Source organism: Bemisia tabaci, chromosome 6 (assembly GCF_918797505.1).
Source record: "Bemisia tabaci chromosome 6, PGI_BMITA_v3".
Lineage (NCBI taxonomy): Eukaryota > Metazoa > Arthropoda > Insecta > Hemiptera > Aleyrodidae > Bemisia > Bemisia tabaci.
Window position 1 is genome coordinate 43,680,058 of NC_092798.1, and position 28,000 is coordinate 43,708,057.

Consider the following 28,000-nt stretch of genomic DNA (forward strand, 5'->3'; position numbering starts at 1 on the left):
GATACAAAAAGAAGATTCAGGCTGAAACTGGAGCTAAATACAGAAAAAGTAGTAACAACAAGATAGTAATTGCATAAAATTTATTCATCATTACCACCAGATAGGTTGAAGTTTGAGAAAATTAAAAATAAGCTGAGTAAATAAAAAGAGAGAAGTAAAAAAGTAGGATCAGGTTCAGGATTTTTCACATTTTCTTACTGGTGCAGATTCTCCAGATTTGAATTTCAAGTGCCTGATAAACCATCGCCCAGTTACCGAAGGAATTGGGTCTACAAGTTATGAAATCCTATCAGTATGTAACATGGAATATACTTATGATTATGTCTAGTGAGTAATAAACGGTTTTAAAACAATTGTGTTCATCTCTTGGCTGCTATAAGATCCCTGGCCTGTGCTGATTTCCTCAAATGAATTGTGATATGCGTAACTAATGAATAAAAATATAAGCAAATCAAGACTAAAAGTTCTTCTTTACACTTTATATAATCGAAATGATTTTTAAAAAAAATGAAATGATTTGACAGGAAGACACAAACTGGAAAATTTAAGTAATCATTTAAAATTACCGATCATCCTAGACTTATGAAGGTGAAAAATTTTGCATGGTTGATTTTCACTTACAAGCTAAGACTTCCATACAAAATGCACAGCACTCAAGATAATTATCACATTGTAAAATTCAACGCTTGCTTCATGTAACAACAGATTATGGATAATAAGGGGTAATAACTGCAAAAACTGGAGAAAATTAACTTTAACAAAACATTGAGGGACTAGCAAAAGCTCAACAAAAGCAACTTTTGTCCTGTCACTTAGAGGATAACAATTTCAAAGTCGTCTCCTTTCAGTTTTCAGTCCATTTTAAAAATTGACCTGGCTAAAGAGAATGATTAGAATATATTGCAGTTAATAAAATAAATCACAAAAAAGCTGACCTCTTGATCGATTTGAGCATTTTATACGATAAGACGAAAAATTTTAAATTAATGGATTAAAAAATATTTTGATACATCAAGTATCTTCAGCACGATTTCCATACTTACATTTTTCAATTCCCTGAGAATCTTCGACACACGAACTTCTAAGCACTGATTCTCAAAGATTCAAAAGGCAAAAAAGGTACAGATTATCTTACATGACTAATATCAGTTTGTCTAACATTATTGTAGTGGAATGATACGTATGCTAAAAAATACTAGGTATAAATGGCACTTCGTTGAGAAACATACAAAACACTTTAGGAAATAATGAATGAACTGAGCTCATTTCTGAGGCTAATTCACGTTTTCACAAGGACAATATTTCTCTCTCTCTCACATTTAAAGCTGCTGGCCGTTCACTGGAATTTCACTTTGGAAATAATACTACATCCAAGAAATTAATACATAGTAAATTAAGATTTCCTCATCTACTTGGTACATAGTTTTAAAGAGTTTATGAAATAGATACTTGTATGATACTTTCCAAAAAATACTTATAAAAATACAGCTTAATTTAAAGGTGCGTGATGAAGCAATTAAGTGATAGCCCTGAGATTTGAGGCAACCAAACTTTTGGAATGATTATCTCCTACTCTATTATCACAAATTCCGAGGAAATTAGGATTGCTGATAAGAGCACCTATCGGTAAACAACCTTCATCTGCTTTCTCCTTTTGCTTCAAATGGTCGAAGTAATACTGCAAAAATGGCACTGTCGGTTCCAAGAAACTTAAAAATCTCTTGTAACACTGAGCGATATAATTATTATGCATACTGCCACTAGAGGCAGTGTAGCAAATTTCTAAATTGTTTCAATTTGATGCTGATAATAATGTGAATAAAAAGTCAGCTTCACAGTGATGCCTGTTGAGGCCTGTGGGCCGGACAGAGTTTTGTTAAAATTCGTTTGCAGCTACTCACAGAAATGGGGTTACTTGCAGCAACTTACTACTTACACTAACAGGGATTAAAACTAGACTGAAAATACTCACGCATCTAAAATCAACATATCAACTGAATCTGTTATAATTTCTTCATACCAATGGTTGAACTTTGAAAATTTTCATCTTAATGTGCCCCATACAGATTTCACACCATACTTTGTTATTCAAGTAAAAAAAAAAAACGACAAAATTCCTCAAAAATTTCAGTACGATTCTTCAAACTTACCTGAGGAGCATTATGTGAAAATGTTAACTATAAAGTTCTCTGGAGTCCTGTCGAAAAAATAAAATAGGAACAGAAATTATGAGACACCAAAATTGATAAAGAGGGCTCTCAAATCTACCCACTGGTATTTTCTCTGACAGCATGATACTTTTCTCTTTCTTGCAAACTTCCAGAAAAAACAGTGGTAAGCAGCTCATATTAGACCTTTTTAAGCAAGTCGATTCAGGTAAGCTTGCCATAGCAGAGTTTGATACTTCTGCGCCGCAGCCGCTGGATCGCTTACCGAGACAATTCCGCGACCCACAACAGCAATATCGGCTCCCTTCTCGCCTACTACAACCTCTGGAGTGTTGTACTGCTGTCCGAGTGAGTCTCCTTTTGTTTCGAGGTTTACACCAGGTGTAAGTTGTAGGACTCCCAATGAAGGCACGACTGATGGTGACTGGCAAACCAAGCCAGAGACGACTTCAGGATATAAGATTGCCATGTTTGCGGTAGCTGAAATTATTTTGCAATAATTAGAACTACTCAGTATTTTACAGCTAACAACTAAGCAACATCAAGTCATTATATATGGTCATTTTAGTCATCATTATTTGAAGAAAACTTCACGTGTCAGATGTAACGCAGAAAGATAGATGACCAAAACGAAGAGAGGAGATTTCAGAGGAAGGATTTTCAGTCCTCTGCTGCACAAAAAATAGTGCGTCTTTGACTCAGGCTGACATTTTGACTTCCTGAGGTGAGATTCAACTTACTTGTCAGCTCTGGGCCTAAAATAATCATACAAATGACTCTAGGTAATAGAGTTTTACCGAAACGAACTAAAAGCCCCCCCCCCCCCCCCCACCGAGGACCCTGAGGACATTGAATACCTTTTTTGGGGTTGAAAATTAAACATAGCGGTAAATAAAAACAGGGAGGAGTACAGCCAAGGAGGGTAGACCTGAGTAAAATGAGATAAATACCTTTCGCATATTCTGGAGAGTGAAGGTTGCCTTTAGAACTCATTTCTGCAACAAGGAACACGCCTTTTTTATCCCCTTCTGGACAAGTGCTGAAAGCAGATCTGAGAGCAGGCACTATATCTGGGCCTGCGTTACTGTGAGCTGTGACAAGATCTGCCCATCCAGCTACCTTACTGGCTTGCTTTAAGGCAATGCTCCCAATTTCAGCAAATTTCCTGTAAAAATTTGAGATTGATAGATTTAGGATTGATTTGGATATAAGTAAAATTTCATAATTTTTCATTTTTTTAAAGTAAAATGATGTTGTAAATACTTCTACTACGTATAGGGAGAAAAACAAAATAAGAAAAAGAAGGATTTCCTTGATACTTCACTGCATTTGGGGGGAATATTTTCGGTGAATACTTGAACTTTCCGGACACTGTCTCAAAGATTCTTTGAGGAAGAACAATATTTTTCTGCTGACTTTAAAGTGATGATTTTAGGTCATGCGTCTACGGCACCAAGTTACTGAACATTTTTGCAGGATAAATGTTTTCTGAGCAGAGTAGGAAGAACTTCTTAATTTTTAGCACTGAAATTTCTGCCTTGCCCATAGATTTTTTTATTCCCTCGATAATTAACCTGTTTCTCCATTTGAGACTTCATATTCTAAAATACATGCAACTGCAGCAGTTAGAACGGAAGATTTGTTGCAAATTAGAGGCAAAACACTTATTAAAACAAGACAGATGGTGAGGCTCTTTCATCTCTGAAGAACTTTGGACGATGAAAGATAAACAGGTCTGCACGCTGATTATTGAAATTGATAGACAAAACTATAGACAAAGGAGACAAAAGACATACGGTGAGATCCTATTGGACGAAGCGGGTGGTTGCAATGGACAAAGGAGGAAAGGAATAGACTAACCAACAGCAACCCACGAGAGACCCGACAGTTAGTCTTTCTCCTTTGTCTATAGGAACCACCCATTTCAACCAATAGAATCGCTCCAAACTCCCGTCTTCTATGTCTATAGCTTTATCCATCAATTTCAATAATCAGTCCGCAGGTTAAAATTGAAAACTAACCTGTCTTCCATGATCAGGAAATTGAACTTTTTTGCTAACTTCTGGAGCTCTACAGCTGTGTCATCGGTGAAATTGTCCACTATATCGTGGTGAGTTTTTAATACACAGATATAAGGCCCAACGAGCTTAGTGATTTCCAGGAGTTTTTCTGCAGTGGGCACATCAGCAGCAACACACAAGTTCGAATTTTTGGCCACCATGATGTCAAATAAAGAGGCAGCCGCAGCGGATTTGGCAAACTGTTTCCTTTTTTCGAACGAAAGCTTCAATCTATCTCCTGCGGGGAAATCAACAATAAGGGTAGAATTCAAAAGGGTATAATTCCTTTAAAGTACACATTTAGGGAAACGACAATGAATATATATATATATCGAATTTATTGTCAAGAAAGAAATCAATACAAAGAAAGAACATGACTTTTTAGAATACACTTAAGAATTATTACAACAACTACCTCTGTTTAGAAGGTATCCATTTGAATTTGTAGGTTAAGATTTTCTACAGAAAGTTTTAGATAGGGAGGAATTTTAGGCTGTACAATTTAATAAGTTGCACATGAAAATAACTAGGGAAAAAATCCAATGGGAAAAAACCTAGTTTAGATGAAGGAGGTGGGATAAAACAAAACCCAGACTGCTGAAAGAGACAATGAATAAAATCACAAGTTGTTTTGGATTAGTCCAACAGAAGTTGCTCATGTATTTACACTGTATCAACCAAACAAAATCTCCAACCTGATACCTTATCTAAATGAGTTTGGCAGTGCCTTTGATACGAAGCTATAACTCCCTCTCTCGCTCTAAGATATCTTGGCATATGGCTTGACAATAATGGAACCTTCAATAGTCATGTGGATAAAATTTGCAATAGAGTATCATCTGTCACCAAAGCTTTCTCGTGTATACTTCCAAATACTAAAGGTCCTTCCTTTTTGAAAAGGAAACTAATAACATCTGCAATACTCTCCATTATATTGTACGGAGTGAACATTTGGGCGGCGTCAGGTGTTTCAAAGATGAACGTCAAGAAGCTTACGAGGGCTATACGTCCCATCAAAGCACGCCTCTGTATGGCGTACAGAACTGTATCATCAAGTGCTCTTGACTTTATCTGCGGTATTCCCCCTGTAGAGATCCTTATTGAAGAAAGAATCAGGCTACTGAATAAAGAAGAAGATAAGATGGTTATCAAGGCAGAAACACAACAAAAATGGATGGAGATTTGGAACTCAACCCCCGAGAAAGACAAATGGCTAAGGCAAATAATCAACGACCCAGAAGGCTGGTTAAACAGGAAACATGGCGAACCTAATTTCTACATCACTCAAGCAATTACTGGACATGGAATTTTTAACAGCTTTCTTCATAAAATTGGCGTATCTTCAACTGACTCCTGCCCCTATTGTCCTGGGATTTTTGATTCTCCTGAGCATACCATCTTCAATTGCTCTCATTTCATAGCTGAACGAGATGAAATTGAGGTTAAATTAGGCGAACCTCTCACGTTAACCGCTTTTCAGAAGTTGATCTGTCGCACAAAAGAAGACTGGTTGCTGGTTGGGAACTACCTCAGCTCGATCCTGACCGCTAAGAGGAAATTTATGTACGAGGCCACACTATCCGATGCACGCCAACCGGCAATTTCCGGAGCCGTCAGAGGACTGTCCTAAAACCTTCCTTTCTAGATGGAAGGCTCAGAAGTACAACATCCAGCCTCCTTTAGAGGCTTTCTTTTTATGGTCCCTTTTTATTATGTATCTCTAATATCAGTTATTTTAAAAATCATTTCATTTACTGTATGAAATAAGTTTATTGTGTATTTATATTGTAACGGCAAACAAACAATAAAAAAAAAAACTAGAAAATCTAAACCGCTAGCAGAGGGTTTTTAGACACATTGATTTGCAACATCAGCCCCTTTTTGTGTAGTACATAGAAAATATGGGATTCTGGAATGCAGGTCACTCCTGGAAGCCTTAAGCATTAATAGGGACTTAAATCATTCTAAATTTTTCTGCATTTTCTTAAACGTGCAGTCATTTTTCAGAAACATCTATTTTAATTCGTGATTAATTTCCCAATCATACAGTTGTTGAATGGACTAAGTACACATTACCAAGAGATTCAGCCCCAGGTAAAATTTGAGATTTTTTCATATGATGTTCCTTGCGATCTCCTGAATAAAATGAGCTTTTAAAATCAAGACTTACATTTGTGAGAGTCTGGCGAAATTTAGGTCTCAATAGTGCATATTTCGAAAGTTTAACAGTTATCAAACGGTGCAATGGCATCATTGCTGAGTCCAAGATGCAGAGATTTTTGTTTTGAACTGAGGTGACACACCAAATGCTGCACGTCTGTCTTATCTTGTAGGCCGGCGTGAGACAAGGAAAAAGAAGCTTACTTCTCGGTCACTTTCATTTCCGTACTTAATAAAGCATTTGAAACTGCCAAAAGAGCTGTTTTCAGTCTAATTTTTTTGTAGTTAGCACATAGAAAGTTCGATTTTAAAACTTATTTTACTCAGGAGATCGTAAGGAACATCATGTCTAGAAAATCATCATAAGAAATCTCGAAATTTAGCCGGCACTGAATTATTTTAGTACCTATGCAGTGCGTTGTCCTCTGGAAGGGAAAAATGTTCTGCACCCCTTCCTGTCTTGAAACCTCCTTTCCACATTGTGTAGAAAAGGTAAGTTGTCTTCCAAGAGGTTAAAAATTTCTTACCAGATAATGAGAGCTCAGGGGAAATCTTCAAAGGAATCTGTCCAGTTTTAATGTATTCTTTCACAGTGGTAACAACACTTTCTTCGATTTTCTTTTCTAGAAGTAGCATGTCAACGATCTGAGAAAATATTCGACAAAATTTTTTGATTATGTTTAAAAATTTGAGATACACTAAAATTTTCACTTATTTGCTCTAAAACATTTTAGGTTCTCATACTGTACATGTACATGCACAATAAAAAAGGCAGCTTTGAATAGTACTCCTGCGTCTCAGTGAGGTCAAACTCTGCTTCTGAATTAATAATTAAATGAGGACTTTTGAAAAGTTTTAATCGGTAGAAAAAACCTTTTCAGATCTTCCCAAGAATAAAAATAAAAAGTGTCCACTGGTAGGTTCATCGATCTAAAATCCTTGTTTTTTCATTACCTTTCCTTTGCTTTTTCCAAACCTCCCACAAGCTTGCATGAATCCTTGTTTTTTCATGGTCTTTGCCTCACGTTTTTCTATGATAACAGGCGTTATAACTCTCACAAGGACACAATCTTTCAATAGATAAAGAAACTCAGATTTGGAGGGAAGAGTTTGAGAATTTTAGGGAAATGGATTGAAATGTTGAGAATCTAACAGAGGTTGTGTAAAGACATTATAAAGTAAAAAATCTACAAAAATTACACACCCTCCAGGTTCTTTTATTCAGTTCGTTGCATCATTGATGACAAAGTTCGGTATGGTCACACTAAAATTACATATGCTTCTATACTTCCGCACTAAGAGTTCAAAATCTGTGCTTTTTCAGAGTATCTATACATACCGCAGACATCTGATATCAATTTTCACTGAGTAAAATGGACCTAACAAGGCTTGACAAGATAAACTTAACCTGGTAAAGTTGAATTGCAAAAGAGTCGCATACCTCAGAAATTGTAAATAAAGCATGAACATTTATATTCTTTTTTTCCAAGTTCGCAACACCACCTTGCTCCCTGTTAAGGATAACAACCGCATCTTTGACTATGAAACCACTTGCTTCTAAATCCTGGAAAAAAAAACAAATGATTTAAGAGCTATCTATCATTATACAAAACTCTTTAGTCAGGAGGGTGAGGGTCAAGGGGTCTTTAATAAGTATTATAAAAGCCACCATGAGTTATTGCGAGGGGGCCAGGGAAGTTTAGATCCAATTAAAATAATTTTTCAGCTATTATTCAGGATTTTTCGTTTATTTTAGGAAAAATTGAAGAGGATGGATAAAGCCAGTTTAACATAATTTAAAAAGATTAGCTAGATGCTAAGTTGAAAATCTGACATGACTGAAATGACCTCGACATAAACATTCCCACTCCATATTTAGCTACCATGTATGTTGTTGATTGCAGTAAAATGGCATCAAAACGAAAGACAGCAAAGCAACTGCGACTCGGTACAGCTTGCAGCTCATTACATGACTGAACAACTACTGATCACCCAAGGCAGTCAGCGGGTCAGTGATACTTTTACAACAATCCAACCATTAGAGACTCAAGAGAGCAGTTTGCATTTTAAATCTTGATCAAATTATAAGTATTGTTACATGAAAAGTATTGACTTACGCTAACTGTTTCAACAATACTGGCACCACTGGAGATGAGATCTTCGATGACGAGACATTTTTGTCCAGCCATTCCATCTTTTACACCTTCAATTAAATTTTTCAAACCATACGCTTTTGCCTCTTTCCTCCTAATGACCATATTCTGACCTAACTTGGTCGCAACTAGAGTGGCCAAAGGCAATGCTGTGTAGGGCACACCACAAAGAATTTGACTTTCCAATTTTTTTGATACAATGAGTTCACGGAGCAATTCCGCTACGAACATCTGAAACCCAAAGCAAAAGTAATGTAAGAAAGAAAAGTAGAAGTTTAGGTTCAGTTCAGGGAGGGGGGGCTACAGCAAATTTTGCAATTTGTTTAAATATAGATAACGGAGAAAAAAAAATCAAGAATCATTAACCCTCGTCTTCCCGACCAGGGCCTGAGAGGCCCTGGGCTTGTTTGTTTTTTGTGGCATTTCTTCTCAAAGCTATCTATAATTTTGTGCTTTTGTGACATCTCTACAAAAACCTTCAAAAACAATATTTTAGTGAAATTATAAAAAAAAAAAAAAAATTCTAGGCACAGTAATTTTTTTTTCACCTCTACCCCGTGACTTCCCAACCAGGGCCTCCCAGGCCCTGCTGTCAATTCAGAGGGAATTTTTGTTTTATTTCGCCATGATAGTTGGCACTAGTGTTTGTTATTGTTTTGTTTTGAGGTTATGTGATTATCGCCGATGTTCAAGATAAATTGATAAGAAACAAGACCATTTTTTTTTCAAGTAAGTAATGTTTTTTGTTATTTTATCATTCAAAATGTAGGAGTATTTATCATGTGGGATGCATTCATCAAATAGTTTGCATTTACTTTTCATCATATAAACTTGCCAGTTCTACATTGAACTCAGCTATTTATTCATTTTATGACACTCTTTTATGACTTTCTATTAACACAACCATAGTAGGTACGGTGAAACAAAACAGGAGAGAAGTGCCGCCCATTATGAAACCAAGTCGGGACCGCGCAAAGCATTCGTCAATTTTTGGGTTCCATAATGATATAACAATGACTAGCTATGTGCCAAAAAAAAATAGAAGTGTAGTTCTCCTTAGTACAGTTCACAACGACACAGCCATTGTAGAAACGCTAAAAAATAAACCTGAAATTGTGGTTTATTATAACAAAACAAAAGGGGGTGTGGACACTGTTGACAAACTGGTGCGGACTTACACTGCTAAACGCCAGACCAGAAGGTGGCCCTTTGCTTTTTTTTATAATATCTTGGATGTTGCAGGAGTGAATGCATTCAGAATTTTTGAGATGCAACATCCAGAATTAAACTGGCATAAAGTAAAAAAGTGTCGTAAAATTTTTCTGAGGGGCTTAGTTGAACAGCTCATAACGCCGCAAATGATTACACGTAATGAAAGTACCTTACTGAGAAAAGAGACGAGGCTGGCTTTGGAGTTAAGTGGTATTAAGCGTCGCTTGCCTGATCAACTTTCAGATGACGAAGAGCCCCAACCAAAAAAAAGAAAAAGGTGCTCACTGTGTCCTTATGGAAAACACAGAAAATCTAAAGTGTGCTGTTACAAGTGCAAGTCAACTGTGTGTGGAGAGCATAGTAGTATTATTTGTGAAACCTGCCAATCTAATGAGTAGACTGATTTTATTTTTACTTAGTCAATACTTTTCCTGCCTTAGTCATGTTAAGTTAGTTACCTTGTGCTAGTTTCTTCGCATTCGTTACCAGTACTTTAGTTACTTTACGTTTGTTTTTGCGCTAAGTTTGTGTTTCTTTTTTTGAAAATTTATCTAACGTAATGTGTTCTTGGTTTTTGTAAATAGCTATTATGTTAGGTATTTCATGATTTCAAAGGTTCTAACAGGCAGTAAAATTTTAACTGTAGGCACTTATCTCCCTCTTTCAAAAATGTAGAGGTATTCCTCAGATATTGTATTTTTTTGTGACTGAATTTTCAAATGTTTCCAATCAGTTTAGAATTTTTCTTTCCTTACATATTTTCTTATTTTCTACTTTATGACTGATGAAATAAGACTGAATAAAAATATGATTCAAAAAAAATATTTTATTCTTTTACATTGTCCTATTTGTCTCTCAAACCTAAATAAAATAAAGAAAAAAGAGAAAAAAAAAGAAGCCTCAATTGTTAGAAAGTGTCCCACGCAGAGAAAATGTTTCCAAAATATGATAAAAACTAAAAAAAACAAAAAAAAATTGAAAAAAATGCAAAACATAATGAACAAACCAAGCAGGCTATTTGATATTAGCAATTTTTTTACTTTAGTTTTGTAAAAATGAATAACTCACATGGTATTTTCTGTGAATTATGCGATTTTTTATAAAATTATTTTTGGAAGTTTTGCCATTTTTTTTTCTTTTTCTCATTGTTTTGATGGAAAAGAGAGAGGGTTGGAGTGATGGATGGAATACTGAAGAGTTGAGAGTACTGCATTCAAAATCAAAAATCAAAATTAAAATTATAACCACAACCTAATCAGTAAAACCATGATGTTAAGAGTTGACGCGCCGTAAGCGGTTGAGTACATTCTTATAACTTTTCCCCTCCCCCTCCCTCTTTCACTTCACCAAAACATTTTATGACACATAGTTATGAAAGATACTGTATATAAAGGCTAAAATAATAATAATTCATGGAAAATTAAATCAAAACAAGAAAAATGAATAATATACTTGTATGAAAATCAGGAACTTGGAATTTTCAGAGCTTGAGCGGGGGGGGGGGGGGGGGGGGGGGAGGTGAGGAGGTTATGCAAGAAATTATTTTTTAGTGAAAACAAAAAGTAGAAAAGGGATATAACGTGTAAACTAGAGAAAAAGCGACAAAAAATAAGTGCCTCCCAGAGGCACGAGGCCGACGGCCTCAGAGGGCCTCCGAGGCCCTGGTCGGGCATTAGCGTAGAAAAAAATGGTCGGGAAGACGAGGGTTAATAATGGGATCTATTCAAACCGCAACTTTTCACATTCAATATTAACGGAGATATTGCCCTGCGAAAAGTCAGGTTTTTGACGTCATCCACCGCTGCAGTGACACCCTTAGTCTCTTCCTCTTTTGTTCCATTAGTGATGCAGAAGATCCAACACAAAACTTCAGCGACATTGAACGTAAACAAACTGAGGTAAACTGCCTGACTGCTTAATCTCTTCGCGGCAAGAGCGTTACCACCCGATGGGAAGGATCTTTAAAGTGCGGATACGTCTGTTTCTTGAGTTTGTTAACGTTTAAAGTTGTTGAAATTTCGTGTTGCACCCTCTGCATCACTGATTGAACAAAAGAGAGAGAAACCAAGGGAGTCACTAACTCACTACCGTGGTGGATGATGTTGAAAACCTGACTTTTCAAAGGGCGATATCACGGATAATACTGAACGTAGAAATTTGCGGTGTGGACGGATCATATTAATTTTTGCTAATCTACATGAATCAAGCATCAAAACACGATTCTGTGACCAGCGCAACTGACCCATTGATGTAAAATAAGATTAGGATTTTACCCAGCTCCATGGTACCTGTGTACAACCACTCTTTGATGTATTACCTGAGCATAGATGCTTTAAGTCAAGTTTATCATTGACACTATCTTAGTTCATTACTAAAAAGATGATTTGGTGGGTACTAATTACTTACATGCATTTCTGTTGAGCATACAACATTGCGAAGATCGACGTAAAAGGGAGATATTGCACCACTTTTCAAAGTGAAAGTGCCCAGTTTCAAAGCACCAGCCTCATAGAGTTGTACAGCGAATTGGCGTAACTTGCTTTCCATCTTGACAACCTGACAAATCAATAGTAAAGATTGACTTAGTGAAAAAGCTAGTCACCTCATTGAAAATAAAGTTACTCCTGCAAGAATTCAAGAGGTTTTTCGTGACTAGGTGAAAAAATTGCTGCCGTTTCAACTCTCTCTCGTAATCACCTCCTTAATGGCCCGCACCTTGCAAGGCTTGCTGATCAAAGAATCTTGTTGTTCAATGTTACTTCCAGAACTAGGGCCTAGAAGGCTGGCAGTTTACAACCGTCATGACTTCTCGTTCCAGGCAGAGCGCGTCTATCTAAGCACTACCCAAAGTAAATCAGGGACAGGATCGAGATGATAATCTTTAGAGTAAATATAGAAGTTGGAAGAAATTGATGCGCTTTTGTGATAAAATAGCAGTATCAGATTAGTCTATGTTAGTGTGCAAAAGGAGGAAAATGAGCAGGGTTCGGAATTAAATTGACAAAGCTCACTTAAATAAGTACCTGTTGCTTCCCTTATCAATAAGAGCATCATTCTTGTCCAATTAAAAGAAGGGACTCAAACTTACCAGATTAAAAATTCTTGAGTGGCAGCAAGAAGACGAAATGTAAACGCACCTAATAAAAACAAAGACAGCGACGCAAAGTGGTTGATTTATGTGATGGGGGGAAGTTTTCCACGTGCATTCGATGAATTTTCAGAATTTTTCCGGGTTCGTTCGTTTGTTTTCATTCATTGTGCCTAGAACTTGTGTCAGCCAATCGGAGCCCAGTTCTGAGATGTCTTGAAAGTTACCGCGAACGCCTATAGATAGCAGTACAATAGAACTCAATATTTAAGCGCCAATTTTAAAATCGACACTTGATATCATCACCATTCACCTTGCGAAGATTCCTCTGTATTTCAACATTTGAAAATATTTTCCCATATTTAAATGCCTTGAATTTTTTTAAAATTTTCTTTACAGTCGAAAATAGAAGACTGGAAATTTATACCTTCAGCGGTGTGTTGCCAAGGCTGTGCATTGGGCATGTGAGGATAATATAAGTATACATACTGAGAATCATTAATTAATTTTTGGTCTCTTCAAATCAATGTCCAAAATGCAAAACCGCATATCTCCATTTGAAACGTTGCAAACTTCCTCTCATACTTTACATTTTCTTTGCAAGACTAGTCAGTGTAACTCCTTGAAAACTTCCTTGATTTAGCTCCTCAGTTAGCAGAATATTCTATATGAATTTCAAAATATAAAGTTTGCTTGTTTTTCTTCGAAAAAATGTTATAGGAGCAAAAATTTTCAAAAACCACTATAGAGATACATGGTTTCGCTCTTTGGCCATCAAAATGCCAAATTTTTACACGAAGAGTCATAAAAATAAAAAAAGTATCCTTCAGCGGTCCTTCGTCTAAAAGTTTGGACTGAGAATAGATTAATGAAGGGTAGATGAAAAACATGAGAATGCAGCTAATTTTCCATGTATTTTATTGAAATGTTTGTACATGCAAGAATAAAATTGTGTAAAAAGTAGTTACGGTGATCTTAGATTAGGAGTAACACAATCAGCATCAAATTTGTTCAGGGCAATAAAAATGGAGGCAAGTCTAGCCTCTTCACAGGTAATATAAAAAAAAGGAATATAAAACTAATATAGTGATACATTTTTTGTTTCTGATGTGATCTTGTACTTTCACAAGATAAACTAGTTACTTAACTGAAAGCTTTAATATTGTTTTAGTATACAAACAGAATACAAATTATTGGAGCTACATTACGCAATCACTTGTAAACTCATAATAAAGGGTATATTTATTACCTGACACAGTTACTTGACTTGATGACAGATTAATGTACTCCTCGTTTGTGATTAACAAATTTCCTAACTTTCAGCCCTCAATGATCTTTCCTATACATCTCATCTATTAACATTCTAACAGTGCCTTAAGCCAGATACCAGGAGACAAAAAAAAATATTTATCTAGCATTTATGTAAATCCATGCAATAGACTAATGTTATATCCTCTCCATCATGCCAATTTTTTAATATCTTTTGGTTCATTTTAGATGTATGTATGTATGAGCCGCTTTTACGGCGCGCTAGGGCGCTCTGCGACGCCTATTCTCCACAGGAATCTGTCATGGTAGAGATCCTCTGGAAGGTGGCATCTCTCCATCTCTTCATGGATGCCCTCTACCCACCGTTTGGCTGGACGCCCTCTCCGTCGCCTACCTGGTGGGACCCACTCCAACACCTTCTTCGGCAACCTGGTATCAGCCATTCTCTGCACATGCCCATACCATACCAATTGCTTGGTCATGATATCGTGCACAATCGTCCCCTCAACGCCCATTATCTCTCGGACACGTTCATTCCTGACACGTTCTCTCCTCGAGATTCCAGCCGATCTTCGCCAGAAATCCATCTCGGTCGCCTTGAGCATTTCTTGGGTCCGCTTCTTCAACTGCCACACTTCACTGCCATAGGTGATAATAGGCTTGACAACCGAGTTATAAATCCTCTTCTTGTTGTCTTTGGAAATCCTTTGGTCCCAAAGGATCCCATTAAGCATGGCGATGGCTTTCCTTCCTAGAAGATTACGGTCCCGAATGGCCTGATCCAGCTTCCCATCCGAAGTCAGGTTCACCCCCAGGTACTTGTATTGTTCGCAACTTTCTATATGTTGACCATCCTCCAGGACTATGCTTTGCTGAGCACCTCCAACTGACATCTTTTTTGTCTTACGGACACTAACCTCGAGGCCCCATTTGCGGTACTCCTCCACCAACTTCCGGGTCATATACTCCGCGTCATCGTGATCTTGACTTATGACTACCTGGTCGTCAGCAAAGCATAGCGTGAACAGTGTTTCTTGGTCATTTAGAGGGACGCCCATGCCGGCACACTTTCTTTTCCATTCCTTCAGAACGTGCTCTAGATATATCTTAAACAGCGTCGGTGACAGACAACATCCCTGCTTAAGCCCCTTGGTGACAAAAAAACCGTCTGAAAGCCTTCCTTGGCACTTAATTCTAGACTTAAAAATCATCTAAAATGACTAGAATTAAGTCATTTTAGATGATTTTTAAAAAATTGATCCACAATTAATATTAAAATACTTATCTCACAAAACAACAAAAAATATTGTAAAAATGACGTCTGAAGGATTTTATTTGATTAATTCCATCACCCAAAAAGTGGGGCTGTTATCTGCCGTGAACTTGCCCTTGCAATTAGTTTCAATTACTTGTCCTTCAAGTTTTGCTATCAAACTCTTGAAGAAACCCTCAAAGGCCATCCAACACAAACGCAAAAAACGTCACACATCGAAATTAGTTTGATGTGCGTTGGAAAAATGAGATCTAAAACGTTTGATGTTAGAGTCAACCTCCACTACTTAAAATCTGATTTCATTAATGATAACAGGCTTTTTTTTTCGTTGATAGCATCGGTTTTAGTTTTTAAAGCATTTCAGCTGCAAGACAGTTTTCAGTCAAATCTGGACGAATTCACATTTTTTCAAAAGTTTCCGAGAAGCCGCACGATGTGCACGTTCGTGTGTAATCATCATCGTCTGCATTGTATGTTTCTGCTCCAAAAGTGTGCTCATGAGCAGCTGCTGCAGTTGTTTTGTTGAATAGACTACTTCTTACATTCATTCGCAAAGCTGAAAAAGAATGAATGGATCATGCTTAAATGAGTATGTGATATTCATAATGAGAACTGATAGGTTGCAGTTTTAAATAAAAACTGCAGTTTACCAAAAGGTATTGAAGACTTCTCTCCTTTCACCAGATTTAAACTTTAAATTAAAGAGGTAATGTAAGTCAGTTTTACCGATCACAGAATCAAGCTTTGATGATTTAAGCCTGTGGATCAACAAAAATAAATCAGATCTGTCTGCTCACCAAATTCCTACATTCAATATTAAGGAAAATATTACCCATCAAAAAGCACAGCGTATTACACCATCCACTCCAGTGGTGCAAGCAGGAAACTAAGCTGGGCTCACTGACTGAGTAAGATTTACTGATGAGGTCAAAAAAAACCCAAAACGTTTTAGATCTTTCTGTGTGACCCCAGCTGAGTATTCCAATGTACTTATATGCCTAATGCCTAGGCTGAATACTCTACCCCTCCATCTTGCACTGAAACACACTAGATGTTTTGACTTCAGTTTTCATGCAGAATAGTGTAAACCAAGCACTAATCTTCCATCCCCCGCTAATGAACCTCTGTTCTGCGAAAAAAATTGTTTAGAGGAGCAATTTTTGCAAAGTTACACCTAGATAGCAGTATTTTGTTGAGTTTTCAACAGAAAATGTTTTCTAGAATCTCAAAGCAACAGTTGAGAGAACCTTAGTCATTGTAATCTAATGATTATGAGCTCCAGACAAGGCAGGTTTAAATCTAAATGACTTTTTCTCAAAACAATTTCAACAAACAAACTTCGGCCGACATGCTTCTCTCGGTTGATCAAACAGTGAAAAAGAATGCCACTTGCTTTGAAAATATTAAAGAATGCCCTATAATTTCACTTAAAATGTCATCCAATCCAATCCAATACATTTTAAATGACTTATCCTGATTACAAAATGTTAGCTCCACGACAGAAATACTTATAGACTGCAGGTCAAAAATTTTTAACAAATAAAAGAATAGAGCATTTGTTTGTAAAAAAGCAAGGGAACATGCAATGGCTCTAATGCTATTTTCTGCATCTCTTTCTAACTCACGAGTCTGTTGATAGGTGGAACTTACCTTTTTTTTTGCTCTCTAATAATTACATGTATAAAGAATCAATTCACTGGCTCAGCCTTTAACTGTCTATGCTCACAACCATCATCCTTTGAACCTATTTCTTATGGTATCATTATGTATCTGTACATCAATACCTAATACGCAATAGAAAAGTTTTGCTTTGAAATTTTTTCTATAAAATTGTATCTTTATGAAGTTATTAACACAACTGCATTGCAAAAATATTGATGGAGATCTTGGATGTGCCTTGAATTCCAGAAAATTCTTTATCTACTTATTTTCGCTGAATTTAATAAAAATTACGGATTTTCATAAAATTTAACTTGATCCACTAAAATGGAGGCACTTACCTTTCATATTATTTTGATATTTCTTTATTTTTGATTTAACACGCTTCTCTTCTCGCAGTTCTTTTTCTTCTGCAAGTTTCTCCTCTGTTCCCCAAACTTCTAGTGCTCTTTTCTCGACCTAAAAATAAAAATTTGCTTGCTGAAAAGATGACAAAAAGAAAACAACACCGAGAACTTTTGCTGAAGTTCCCCTGTTTCCCTGGAAATCTCTTGTGCCATTTTGCAGATGAAAATCCAGGAACTCACTCAGGCTGCACTTTTTACAAGCCATCAAATGTCCATAGTAAAACTAGAAAACATGTAAGTTTATAGCAGGATTTAAACATTTTCTCTCAGGTTTTTAACTTTCTAAGAAAGAGAATGTCTGAGCAACAGACCATTGTTTATGGCATAATGATGAAACAACCAACATGCATGATCAATGATCAAGTGCAGAGAATGGCTAATGACAGGTTGCTAAAAAAGGCCCTCAAGTATGGAAGAAGGCGTAAAGGGCACCCAAAGAGAGAGTGGAAAAATGGTATTCAATGAAAAATGGTTAGGTTCTAGATTCCCCACCCTGAGAGTTATGGTTCAGTAGAGAACAGTGGTGGTTACAGGTCCTAAAGGCTTAAAGGCGACAAATACATATGTTTGTAAAATACATTTTCCCAATCTCAACAACACACAAAAACTTCATGTTGATGAGGAAACTGTAAAAAAGTTACCTCCACCGGCAAGATTTAAAGCTTCTGATCTTGTTTTCCTTTTTTAAAATATCATCATTTATACTTCTCCATTAGACATTTTTCAAGATTTTTCTTTGCCCTTTAATGAACAAATACTATATTTATAAATTCCATGCATAAATATTATATGGACGTTGTGAGTCAGCAATCACATACCTCGGTTTGCAATGTTGCAGACTTACTGACATACTTCATTTTATAACGGAAAACTATTCAAAGGCAATTCTTTAAAACTGCCATGATTTTTCTTCTCTGTACGAAGAAAATTCTGCAAAAACTTCAAGGAATTATGCCAATTTGTTCTCCTTTAAAAAAATAACATGGAGGTAGAAATTTTCAGACACCGCAAATGAGATATGTGATAGCGGACTTACGCTGTCAATATGCGTAATATTCTTGTGAAGAAGAAACTAAACAGAAATTTTGGGACCTTTATTCTAGACGCATTCTTTTTTTTAATTCACCGCCAGTAAGTATATTTCATCCTAGGCTCCACCTCTGTCTTCAATTGGTGATAGATGTCATTTTTAAAATCGTTTTAAAAAAAAAATCAAATTAAATTTATATTTCAGATGTTTACCACACTTGAGAGAAATACTTAAGTGCAGAAACTTTCTTACCTGTAGGTGTAAATACAGCTTCATTTCACCCCATCTTATGTTGTGAGGGTTCTTTCTGACAATAAATTTTAATGGAGGCTCTCTTTTTTCCAAATCACAGTCTTTCAATAAATATTCGTTTTTGGCATCTGTTTTAGTAATTAGTGTATGTTTTTCATCCTGGTCCCTGGAAAATAGTGACACTAGTTGAGAAAACAGCTGATATCAATGATTACATGTATTATAAAATTGACCACTGAGTAGATGGATGTTAAAAGAGTCAAACAAGTGTAGATGGGAAAAAATTACGTAAGGACTCAGGTCGTGCACCCTAAATTTCAGGGATGCAGAATCTTCAATGCTTGTACATTTTCGCACGCCCGCTAGCTTGCTTCCCACTTTTGTCTCATCATTTTTTCAGAAAATTTCCCACCGATCTAAAAAAAGATGATGTTTTTTGTCTGTTTTCCTTTGATTATTGACTTTTGGCCCCTCAAAGTCTTCCCTCCTTCCACGTTTTTTGGGGCGTTTCTACATTTTTGAACAATACATGTGCTATGTCAATTGAGGTAGAATGTTTTTTCCATGAACGAAACCTGTGTTTCCTTCTTGAAACTTGATAATTCTAATATTGTAGATGACTTTTTTCACTTGTTAGCAGGGGTATTGTCTTTTTATGCACAGAGCTCATTCAAAAACAGAGGAAATCTTGGACTTCAGAGGGGATCACTTAAATATTTCTTCAATATCTTTTGAAGTAAATTAAATTTCCTCAATTTCTTTTCAATGACCTACCTGCTACTGACAAATCATACAAATTTACAAGAATTTCTAATTTTACAGTCAGGTAAACCCCAAAAAAGGACACTCCACTGACCTGCAGCCATCACAAACAGGATGATCAAAAGTCTTCAGCAGGTACGAATCAGCAAATTCTTTTTCACACTCCAGACAAGATGGCCTGTCCGATTCAAGAATTGGTGCTGGTTCTTTGACAAGATTAACCTGGAATTTAAAAAAATACAAAAATCTTAGAGGATAAAACTACATCAGGCATTGAATCGTTAATACTTTTTCCCATCAATTTCATTTGTGAATCAAATTCTGTCATTTTAACCATAACACTGTTTAAAATAAAGCAAAGAGGCATATGTTTGTGAAAACGAACTACAAAAAATTAGCAAAAATACTAAAGAAAAACATTAAGCTGCATATTTTCATTAAATTAGATATGCAAATGAGGCTTCCTCATCATGCTATTATCATAACATTTTTCGTTGGATTTTGTCGTTCTTAGGAATTTGGTCTGAAAATGGACTCTAAACGAGATACTCGTGAAAAACCGAGCGTGGGCATGAATTCTCCATTGCCTCTCTGCAGTCTCTTCGAGTGCTTGGGACACACGCTCTCTCCCCTTCCCCGTCCGCCCATCATGGGGCTCCGAGAGACTTGCCTCGCTCCGCCAGTACTAAACCGAGCCGAACGCACGGTCTACGTGATTCAATGTCTTTGATGGGAACCCACCTCATTGGAAAAGAGGAACATACATACCTTCCCAGAAGACTCAGAGCAAAATTCCTCTTCTTCAATCAAAAATCCACCTCCAGTATCTATAAATTTAGTTCCTTGATCATTGAAAGTACTCCCACTTGTGGTTTTTATGTTTTCAACTAATCTAAAGATCAGAAACACAGGGGCAGAAATGAATAAATACATTGCAGTAGTGATCGGTTTCCTCCTCTTTCTAATGAAGAGTACAGCCCACTGATTTTATGCCGATGATGAGTGATTAAATTAAAATATCTTAGATGTATAATAGGTCCATCAACTCAATGCTAAAATGTTCATAGGTGATGTCTATTACATATCGAGGTAGCTTCCCTTTTAATCACTAGGACTTGAACTGAAGGTGAGCTTGAAATTTCGCCATTGCACAAATAAATTCATACTTGCTGCAGCTTTGCTGATCCAATAATTTCATGCACTCTTTTTCTTTCTTTTCCAAAGATACTTACCAAGGCACCAGGAATTTTCCAAGAAAGGTAACATAGTGGAAGACTATAATACTTACTGTAGCTGAAACCTTGAGGGACAAGTGTTCTAGACAACAGTACTTTAGTGAGTAAAGCATAAGTGAAAAATCTATTTGTATCGATTTGGAATTTAAGACCATCCGAGTATTACTTACTTCAGCTACTTTGGAGGGAACCAGAGTCTGAGTTTAACTTACGAGAGGCAGGGGGTGGGTCGAGCCAAGTCTTGTTTCAGCCTCCAATTTTTCAGACTTTCTTCATTATTATCAGATGACATTCGGGGAAACATGATCAGGCCAACCTTACATAATTCAAAAAGGGATGGGTAAAAAGTTGTCTTATAGGTGCCTTACAAGGAGAGGAGCTCATGTTAAGAGCATTGTTTCTGGAACGTAAGTATAGAGTGTTACTTACGGCTTAAGATAAGGATGAGACACCACACGAGACTTCCTTAGGAGTATAGCTTTTTGTCTTTTCTCTTCAATCCTTGCTCTGTCATAAGGCGTCAAAGATGATTTGGTGCTAGCTGTTGAGGAGGAAGCTTCTCCGTTGCTGAGAGGCTGTGAATCAGGTGTGGAAGATACATCCGCCATGACAGAAGAGTTAATCAAACAAAAATCTGGACCCTGAAATAATGAAAGAAAACTTCATTGATGCCAGTACGGTTCTCTATGCGATAGATGATGGAAAAGAGTGAGATGAGGCATGTGAAACATGCGTGAGATAAGTGACTTAAACCTAAGTGCGAATCGTTAGAGTTTACTTACAAAAAACAGATAACAACAGAGAATAAATAAAATTATCTTCAGATTAATGAGAAACTAATTCACCGAGATATTCAAGCAGGGGCTTCCTATTGAAAAAGTACAAAAAAAACACCAACTTTCCCTCCCTCGCTCTCAGAAGCGGCTTTTTTCGAACTTTATATTTGAGGTTATGTTATTGTTGACTTAAGTTCGCGCATGGGACGGGGGAAGGGGTAAAGTTCAATGAAAACAAAAACATGTTGTGGGCGAGTACGTGATCAAGTTGAAAATTAATGAATTTCTCTGTGTTTGTCTCAAATCTCAAATCTTAACATATTTAAATATTGTATCTGAAGTCCTCTTCCTTGCTTCGACTTTTTTAAGGTTCTTTCATTTTTTTACCTTAGCTACTTAAGCAGTGAGTTAATCAGAGCCAAAAATATCAAGACTAACATCTCACTCCTTGGTGCGTAACAGTTTCTTTATCTTATCCAAATTGGATTATGCTATCAACAGCATCGACTTAAGAATTTCCCCACCCAACCACTCAATGATTATGACATTACATACCTTGTTCGGAATCGATAACCAAACTCTGAAGTTCATGCAGGAGCCAACGCTTGAAGTTGTTACAAACTTAACCACAAAGTTTCTCTCGAAGATCCGAGTACACATTCATTTGTTATTAATAGCCGTCAAAAATTTCAGTATGAGATGGAATTCGATTTTGCGTCATTGGAAATTTTTTATTATCTCCAATTTTAAAAGGTACTCTCGTCATCTGATATTGCTGTACTGTGATGAGATTAACTCATACTTCAAAATTATGAAAAATTTCCCTATCCTAAAAACTTCCAGAGAGTGCATTTTGACTATACGCATACTCCATTTGGTGGAAATTTCACTGTTAGGTATTGGAGGCATAGTGTGGAATCGTGCTCAGCCCAGATCTTTTCTAGGTTGTAGAACTGAAGGACTTGGAAGACTAGATGCATAAGTGCAGTTTTGTAAAAAAATCGAGACATCAATGATTTCAAGTAAAACTAGTCCTAGTACATATTCTATGTCAAATTTGCACCCAAATTCAAATTTTTTAGTATGAAATAGTCAGTTTGGACTTTCTTTCCGCCGCAAGGATCCATGGAAGCTCAAAACTTCAAACACATATTTCTCGAAATAGCAAGAACTGCACTTACGCGCCTTGTCCTCCAAGCCCCTCAATTACCGATTGTGATGAATTCCAATCATGAAATTTGGTGAATATGATTTATCAATATTTTGCTAATAATTGATGCCTTTGTCATAGCATTTTATCCTTGGATGACATTAGACCAAGCATTTTGGTCCTAGAAAATTTATCCAGCAGAACAGGAGTGTCCATCCAGTTTTTTGAACGTGGAAAGTTTGTACTACCCATCTAACCAGCAAATCAGAGGAGACGCATGCACTCAGTCTGTTGCTTTACATTTCTCTAAGTAGAACTTGTCCAGTGTTCCTCAGTAGTCATACCCGTTCTCATGCTTTTTTCTTTCTTTTTTACAGAATTCTTGAAGATTTTTTTTCAACCCAAGATATGAATATTCCTATGGACGAGGTCATCAAATTAAACAACTTAACAGCTGGCAGGGATAAATTAGCCAGGTTTGTATGGTTTCCATTGATGTATTTGAAGTTTTTATGGAATAGATATTGAATATATTTGGTTGTATCATCTGAAACAAGGCTTTTAAAGTGCCAAAATGGGTCAGTAGCATAACATATCTGCAGAGTACCTATTCCCCATGCAAAGTTTAATTTGAAGCAACCAAGACGTCCACTAAAAAGGCATTTCCAAATCAAATATACCCAGCTAATTAAAATTTGACCAACGGAAGGCTGATGATGAGATGATGTAAGTAGGCCATGTCTTCCGGTGGGCTCTAGCCATCCAGCGAATGCAGAATTCCCTCACCTGCCTACATTATAACAGGCTGCCAAAAATATTATTCTAAGTACATTCAGATTATGTTAACTTTGAAATTGTTTTTTTATGTCATTTTGACTAGGATAAAATTTGAAAAAATTACTGGGAGCTGAACTCGTGAAACATTTGAACAAAATGAATTAAAAAAATAAAGATTAAGTATCATTGACCCATTTCATCCTAGTCCTTTCATTAATCTCTTTTTTTCAATCCCATGTTTTTGGAGGAGAGGAGAGGTTAAAAGAACACCCTCTCAAATATGATTTTACATGGTCAAGCCAAGAATTTCTCAACAATCCAAATTGCTCAATGTTGTGAAAAGGCCTTGCCTAAGTTGTTAGACATTTCAGATTCAAGAGATTCGCCATGAAAAATTAGGAATTGGCTGTTTTAGGCTCTGAAGTTTAATTTCTTTCTAGTGACCACTTCTCTACATTGTAAAAGCCTCTCAATAAAAGACAGTCTGACACCTCCTAACAACTATCATCACTTTCCTTACCCTCTTTTTTTTCCTATTCTTTTTCATGCATAGATTCTTATGGAAGTTTCCCTAAAAATTAATCAACTCTCCAATTTTTTCACAAGGTTGTTGCAGTATGCCAGCCGTGCAGTATGGTACTTTTTACAGAAACGGAACCTCAATCAAAAATCCATGGATAAATTAAAAAACCTTGAGTATCACCTCAGCACATTTCGTAAACGTAAGTTTACCACGTTTTGAGTGTTCAGTTTTACAAATTGCTTCTTTAGTTAGATTAAAATATTTAAGAAAGTGGAAGAAGATTGGGTTAGTTTCTCTTGATTAAGTTTTCAAAGCAAAAGATTCGCTCGAGTCGAAGAGCAGTCCCAAATTTCATGCAGCAGATCCAACAAATGGAGTAACTAGAAGAAAGTACCTACATGAGATATTAATGAAAGAGGCACCTGTTACATCCATCAAATAGATTTTGAAAAACAGTAAAAGTTCAAAACTGTAGTTTTTAAGGAGGGAACGTAAGACTCTCTGGATTTTAAAATGAGGTCTTTTTGTGGATATCTTCAGAATTTAGAAAAATAACTTGTCAACATTTAATGAGTCTCATAGCCATCATTGTGAAAGATCAAAAGATGGGCAAGGAGATGCTTTGTGTTGAAAGCATGAGGTCAGTAGTCAGAAGATCCTCATTTGTTCTAAAAGACAAGAAAGAAGCTAATTAGTCCACTTTTTTCTGTTTACATGGAAGACAATTTACTTCACCTTTCAGTTTTTACAGTTTGTAGTTTGAAGCAGAAGGCCCCAAAATGCTGACCATCCGCAGAAATTTGGCGTTTTTACCAACATTCCTCTGGGCCAAACGTCCGATTTTATAGCAAAATGCCTGGTTTCTTAAACTTGCCATATCAGGCATTTTCCACACCTCTGGTAGTTTTTATTTTTTCAAGGGCTTATTTTCCTATTAAAACAACAGTAAAGTCTAACAAGAGGAGGTCAGAGGTTACGCAGTGTCCGACCAAGATTTCAATCATAGTCTGGCCAAAAGTTCCTTGTACTTCAAGTACTGTAGTTTTTTGTCCCTCTCAGACAAAAAGCTGTGATCTCAATTATCTGTCTCTGTAATGGGATTCTACAAATGAAGGGCAATACCTAGGGTAATGCATTCATTCGAAGGAAGTTTATACTGACAAAACTCCTTCGATAAAATGGACGCCCATATTTAAGTATGCCTCTAATTTTCATGTGGTTCCATGTCCTTTGCAGTTTTACGACTTGGACGCTCCTTAGATGTATTGTATGGTGCCTTAAATTCTCTTCACTATTCTGATCGCATTGTCAGTGCAACAAGTTCTATGTCTAAAGTTGCACATGCTCTCTACTTGCTTTGTGACCATATTATTTGGTTCAGTCGTGTGGGACTGATGGATGTGCGCAGTGATCAGTGGTTGGAGACAGCCAACAGGTATGTGTACTTCCTTTTTTCTAAATTTTGGAGACCTTTCACTCTGCACATTGACATAAATATTAGTTGCAAGGAAGCAGACCTTGTGAGAGTAAGTAACAAGTGATCCGTTACAAAAAATTTTGTCCCTTTTTTCATCAATCTTAGTTCATACTCTGAAAAATTGGTAGGAAATATGTAGCAGTGGTTTCAGTAAAACTTTTTACCAGCGATTTAAGGGTTTAAATATGAAAAGCAAGAAATGCATCAAAGCCAATGTGTCAACCAATGTACAGGACGGGAGAAATTGAGAAAATTCCAGGGGAATGATTCATAAGTCTCTATAGGTCTCTATAATCCTTGTAACAGGTGAATTGTAAACTTGCTGCCTATTTGTGACACCATTAGAGCCTAAAATACAGGTAAGCATTGTGAGCAGATTCCACGTGTCTTTACTCTCAGTATAGAAAGGCTCCTCAAAATTTTGGCCCCAGGACTCTTCATTTGAACGACATAAAAATAATGTGATTAAACTTAACGCATACCTCCCAAAAACGATATGGCAACAATTTCTACACTGCATAGAAATAGTGTATGGCCAAAAGTTAAACAACGTAACTCGAATCAACGGCAAGGTGCAAACGTTGCAACTTGCATATTATAACCTAACTGGATGGGGCTTGGCGCCGCGCTGAATAGTGATTCAAGACTGGAAAGTTTTTCGGAATATGTTCCTCACATTAAGGGTCAGAGGCAAAAACATTTTAGACAAATACTTCGTTGTGCAAAAACATTTTAGACAAATACTTCGTTGTGCAAAGCCACTGGAGGAATTTTTTTGAAGAGACTTTTATCAGTGGGTCGTGGGTAGAAATCCCTTAGACAAACTGTTTTTCGACATTACTTTAATTTCAAAATTGTTAGCTGATAACTGTGTTGGACTAATCCAACACTGGAAAAAAAACACATTGGATCTTGAGTTCAGACTCTTGAAAACATGGACAAGAAAAAATACTCTTGATTAAATCAGATTTAAGCTTGAATCAAAAGGAAATCCACTCAAATTAAGAGGCTTGGTTCTTGATTTAAGCTTAAATCTGATTGAATCAAGAGTATTTTTTCTTGTAGATGTTTTTAAGAGTCCGGCCTCTAGATCGAATGCGTTTTTTTTTTTTTTTTTTTTTTTTTTTTTTGCGTGAACCTACGAGTTGATTGATGATGATTTCTATTCAAAAAGTATACTATTTCTACGGTAAATGCGCACTTTATGCATAAACAATGAAAGCAACTATACCTGCACATCTAAATTAAAAACTTAAGCATCTGAAAGAAAGAGCCCCCTTCCCCGCCCCCGCCCACAATAAAATGATGTAAAATGCCATAATACCCAGAAAATTAATTCAAATAAAATAATAAATCAATTAAATTTAATGAAATATGTGCATTTGAAATGTTCTATTGTACTTTTGATTGAGGAAGAGATTTGACTATTGTATAGCTCTCAAATTCATTCAAATAGTAAGTTACATTTCTCATTAATAGATGTGTCAGTCTACTTTCAGAAAGAAATGCCAAACCGCAGCTTAAAAAATCATTAAATTTAAATTCTAATTTTCATATTAAATTTCATTCTGTTCTAATGAATTCATGTACTTCAGACCAGTTTTGGATTCCAGTTAAATCAGCAAAAATATTAAACTAATGAAAACCAATTATTTTGTAGGTATTGGCTGTATTCAATTGTCATGAGTCTAGTCCGTGATCTATATGAACTCCAAAAAATTTTGAAAAGTCAACAATACAAATTCAACACCAAAAACTTGTCACTGTTTTCTCGAGAACTATCCCGCTTTGCTGTGGGTCACAAAGATGTAGTTTTAGACAGTCTGAAAAATCTCTGTGATGTCTTCATTCCATTAGCCGCATTGGGCTACGTCAAACTCAGTCCAGGAACAGTTGGAGTTTTAGGTGTGATCTCTTCTGCAGCTGGTTTGTACGCTTTAATTGATCCTTTTGCAAAGCTAGCCCCCTCTTAAAATGTTGCTTCTGTGACAATATCTTCTTTATAAATGGTGCATCCATTTTTTGTTCTTAGATGATGTTTGAATTTCCGGAGGTTACAAATCTCAAAATTTAATTTTTTTAAAAAAATATCTATGCATAAAAAAATAAAACAATAAACAACAGAAGCTTGGATTCTAAGAATGAGATGTTTTCTATCCATTACCTGTAATTTTTTTGGCAGCCCAGAAAAACTTTTCCACATCCTCCAACAACTTATTTGAACCACATGTATAGGTGATGTGACATGATTATGAAATGGAATGACTGATGAAATGTGTGATAAATGTTGAATCAGTATGAATCATTAAATTATGTATTATTAAATTTGGTGTTTGAAAATATTTGTTGGTTTGGTGAATGAAAATATTTTATCAGTATAAATGAAAATTGAATGATAAGGAATTTTATTCAATGAGTTCAAGGTTTTTGAAATGTGGATGCATTATTTATAGAGGTCTTTTTTTATCTGTTTATGTTTTTCTTTTCTTATTAAAACAAAGGTTCAGGTCTAGATTTAAGTCAACAATCAAAGCAACCATTATCCATGGTTAATTTTTAATTATTGGAT

At 36.2% G+C, this 28,000-nt stretch overlaps 3 protein-coding genes and 1 long non-coding RNA gene across 12 annotated transcripts; 2 read left to right on the forward strand and 2 right to left on the reverse strand.

Annotated features, from left to right (window-relative positions):
• Positions 1-63: 63 nt before the first annotated feature.
• On the reverse strand, positions 64-13,031 carry r-l (rudimentary-like). 2 transcript variants are annotated; one of them, XM_019050786.2, is made up of 8 exons: positions 12,891-13,031; positions 12,160-12,309; positions 8,506-8,772; positions 7,830-7,952; positions 6,916-7,033; positions 4,190-4,466; positions 3,119-3,333; positions 64-2,648 (listed from the first exon to the last, which is right to left on the reverse strand). In XM_019050786.2, exons 2-8 carry the CDS (start codon positions 12,298-12,300, stop codon positions 2,359-2,361), a joined length of 1,431 nt encoding a protein of 476 aa, XP_018906331.2. In that variant the 5' UTR covers positions 12,301-12,309; positions 12,891-13,031; the 3' UTR covers positions 64-2,358. The 2 variants fall into 2 exon arrangements, with proteins under 2 accessions (XP_018906331.2, XP_018906330.2); XM_019050785.2 differs by having other exon boundaries at positions 12,842-13,023.
• Positions 4,501-19,682, forward strand: LOC140224814 (uncharacterized). Of its 3 annotated transcripts, XR_011900044.1 has the most exons (4): positions 4,501-6,880; positions 7,713-7,799; positions 8,293-8,396; positions 19,554-19,682. It is a non-coding gene; the product is annotated as an uncharacterized lncRNA (long non-coding RNA). The 3 variants fall into 3 exon arrangements; XR_011900045.1 differs by lacking the exon at positions 8,293-8,396 and having other exon boundaries at positions 4,502-6,880; positions 19,554-19,623; XR_011900043.1 differs by lacking the exon at positions 19,554-19,682 and having other exon boundaries at positions 4,503-6,880; positions 8,293-8,613.
• Xpac (DNA repair protein complementing XP-A cells homolog Xpac) lies at positions 13,743-21,834 on the reverse strand. 4 transcript variants are annotated; one of them, XM_072301512.1, is made up of 7 exons: positions 21,694-21,834; positions 21,158-21,369; positions 20,262-20,385; positions 19,588-19,715; positions 18,732-18,897; positions 17,384-17,501; positions 13,743-15,939 (listed from the first exon to the last, which is right to left on the reverse strand). In XM_072301512.1, exons 2-7 carry the CDS (start codon positions 21,334-21,336, stop codon positions 15,782-15,784), a joined length of 873 nt encoding a protein of 290 aa, XP_072157613.1. In that variant the 5' UTR covers positions 21,337-21,369; positions 21,694-21,834; the 3' UTR covers positions 13,743-15,781. The 4 variants fall into 4 exon arrangements, with proteins under 4 accessions (XP_072157613.1, XP_018906311.2, XP_018906309.2 ...); XM_019050766.2 differs by lacking the exon at positions 21,694-21,834 and adding an exon at positions 21,574-21,681; XM_019050764.2 differs by lacking the exon at positions 21,694-21,834 and adding an exon at positions 21,511-21,679.
• On the forward strand, positions 21,740-27,995 carry Pex11ab (peroxisomal biogenesis factor 11ab). Of its 3 annotated transcripts, none has more exons than XM_019050763.2 (5): positions 21,740-21,873; positions 23,032-23,130; positions 24,038-24,153; positions 25,191-25,389; positions 27,092-27,995. In XM_019050763.2, the coding sequence occupies exons 2-5, from the start codon at positions 23,063-23,065 to the stop codon at positions 27,402-27,404; spliced, it is 696 nt and encodes a 231-aa protein (XP_018906308.1). In that variant the 5' UTR covers positions 21,740-21,873; positions 23,032-23,062; the 3' UTR covers positions 27,405-27,995. The 3 variants fall into 3 exon arrangements, with proteins under 3 accessions (XP_018906308.1, XP_018906307.1, XP_018906306.2); XM_019050762.2 differs by having other exon boundaries at positions 21,813-21,955; XM_019050761.2 differs by lacking the exon at positions 21,740-21,873 and adding an exon at positions 22,070-22,257.
• The last annotated feature ends 5 nt before the right edge of the window (positions 27,996-28,000 follow it).

What these genes read in the sequence shown, in the direction of transcription:
- Pex11ab (XM_019050761.2), top strand. Translation starts at nt 22,094, where the DNA reads ATGCAGGAGCCAACGCTTGAAGTTGTTACAAACTTAACCACAAAGTTT. An exon ending in ATTATCTCCAATTTTAAAAG is followed by an intron (nt 22,258 to 23,031) that starts GTACTCTCGTCA and finishes TCTTTTTTACAG; the next exon opens with AATTCTTGAAGATTTTTTTT. An exon ending in TGGTTGGAGACAGCCAACAG is followed by an intron (nt 25,390 to 27,091) that starts GTATGTGTACTT and finishes ATTATTTTGTAG; the next exon opens with GTATTGGCTGTATTCAATTG.
- r-l (XM_019050786.2), bottom strand. Translation starts at nt 12,300, where the DNA reads ATGGAAAGCAAGTTACGCCAATTCGCTGTACAACTCTATGAGGCTGGT. An exon ending in CTTTATTTACAATTTCTGAG is followed by an intron (nt 7,034 to 7,829) that starts GTATGCGACTCT and finishes ATATTTTCTCAG; the next exon opens with ATCGTTGACATGCTACTTCT. An exon ending in CTCTCCAGAATATGCGAAAG is followed by an intron (nt 2,649 to 3,118) that starts GTATTTATCTCA and finishes AAATAATTTCAG; the next exon opens with CTACCGCAAACATGGCAATC.
- Xpac (XM_072301512.1), bottom strand. Translation starts at nt 21,336, where the DNA reads ATGGCGGATGTATCTTCCACACCTGATTCACAGCCTCTCAGCAACGGA. An exon ending in CCTGTTTGTGATGGCTGCAG is followed by an intron (nt 18,898 to 19,587) that starts GTCAGTGGAGTG and finishes ACTATTTTCCAG; the next exon opens with GGACCAGGATGAAAAACATA. An exon ending in AGCTGTATTTACACCTACAG is followed by an intron (nt 17,502 to 18,731) that starts GTAAGAAAGTTT and finishes TTTTATTTTTAG; the next exon opens with GTCGAGAAAAGAGCACTAGA.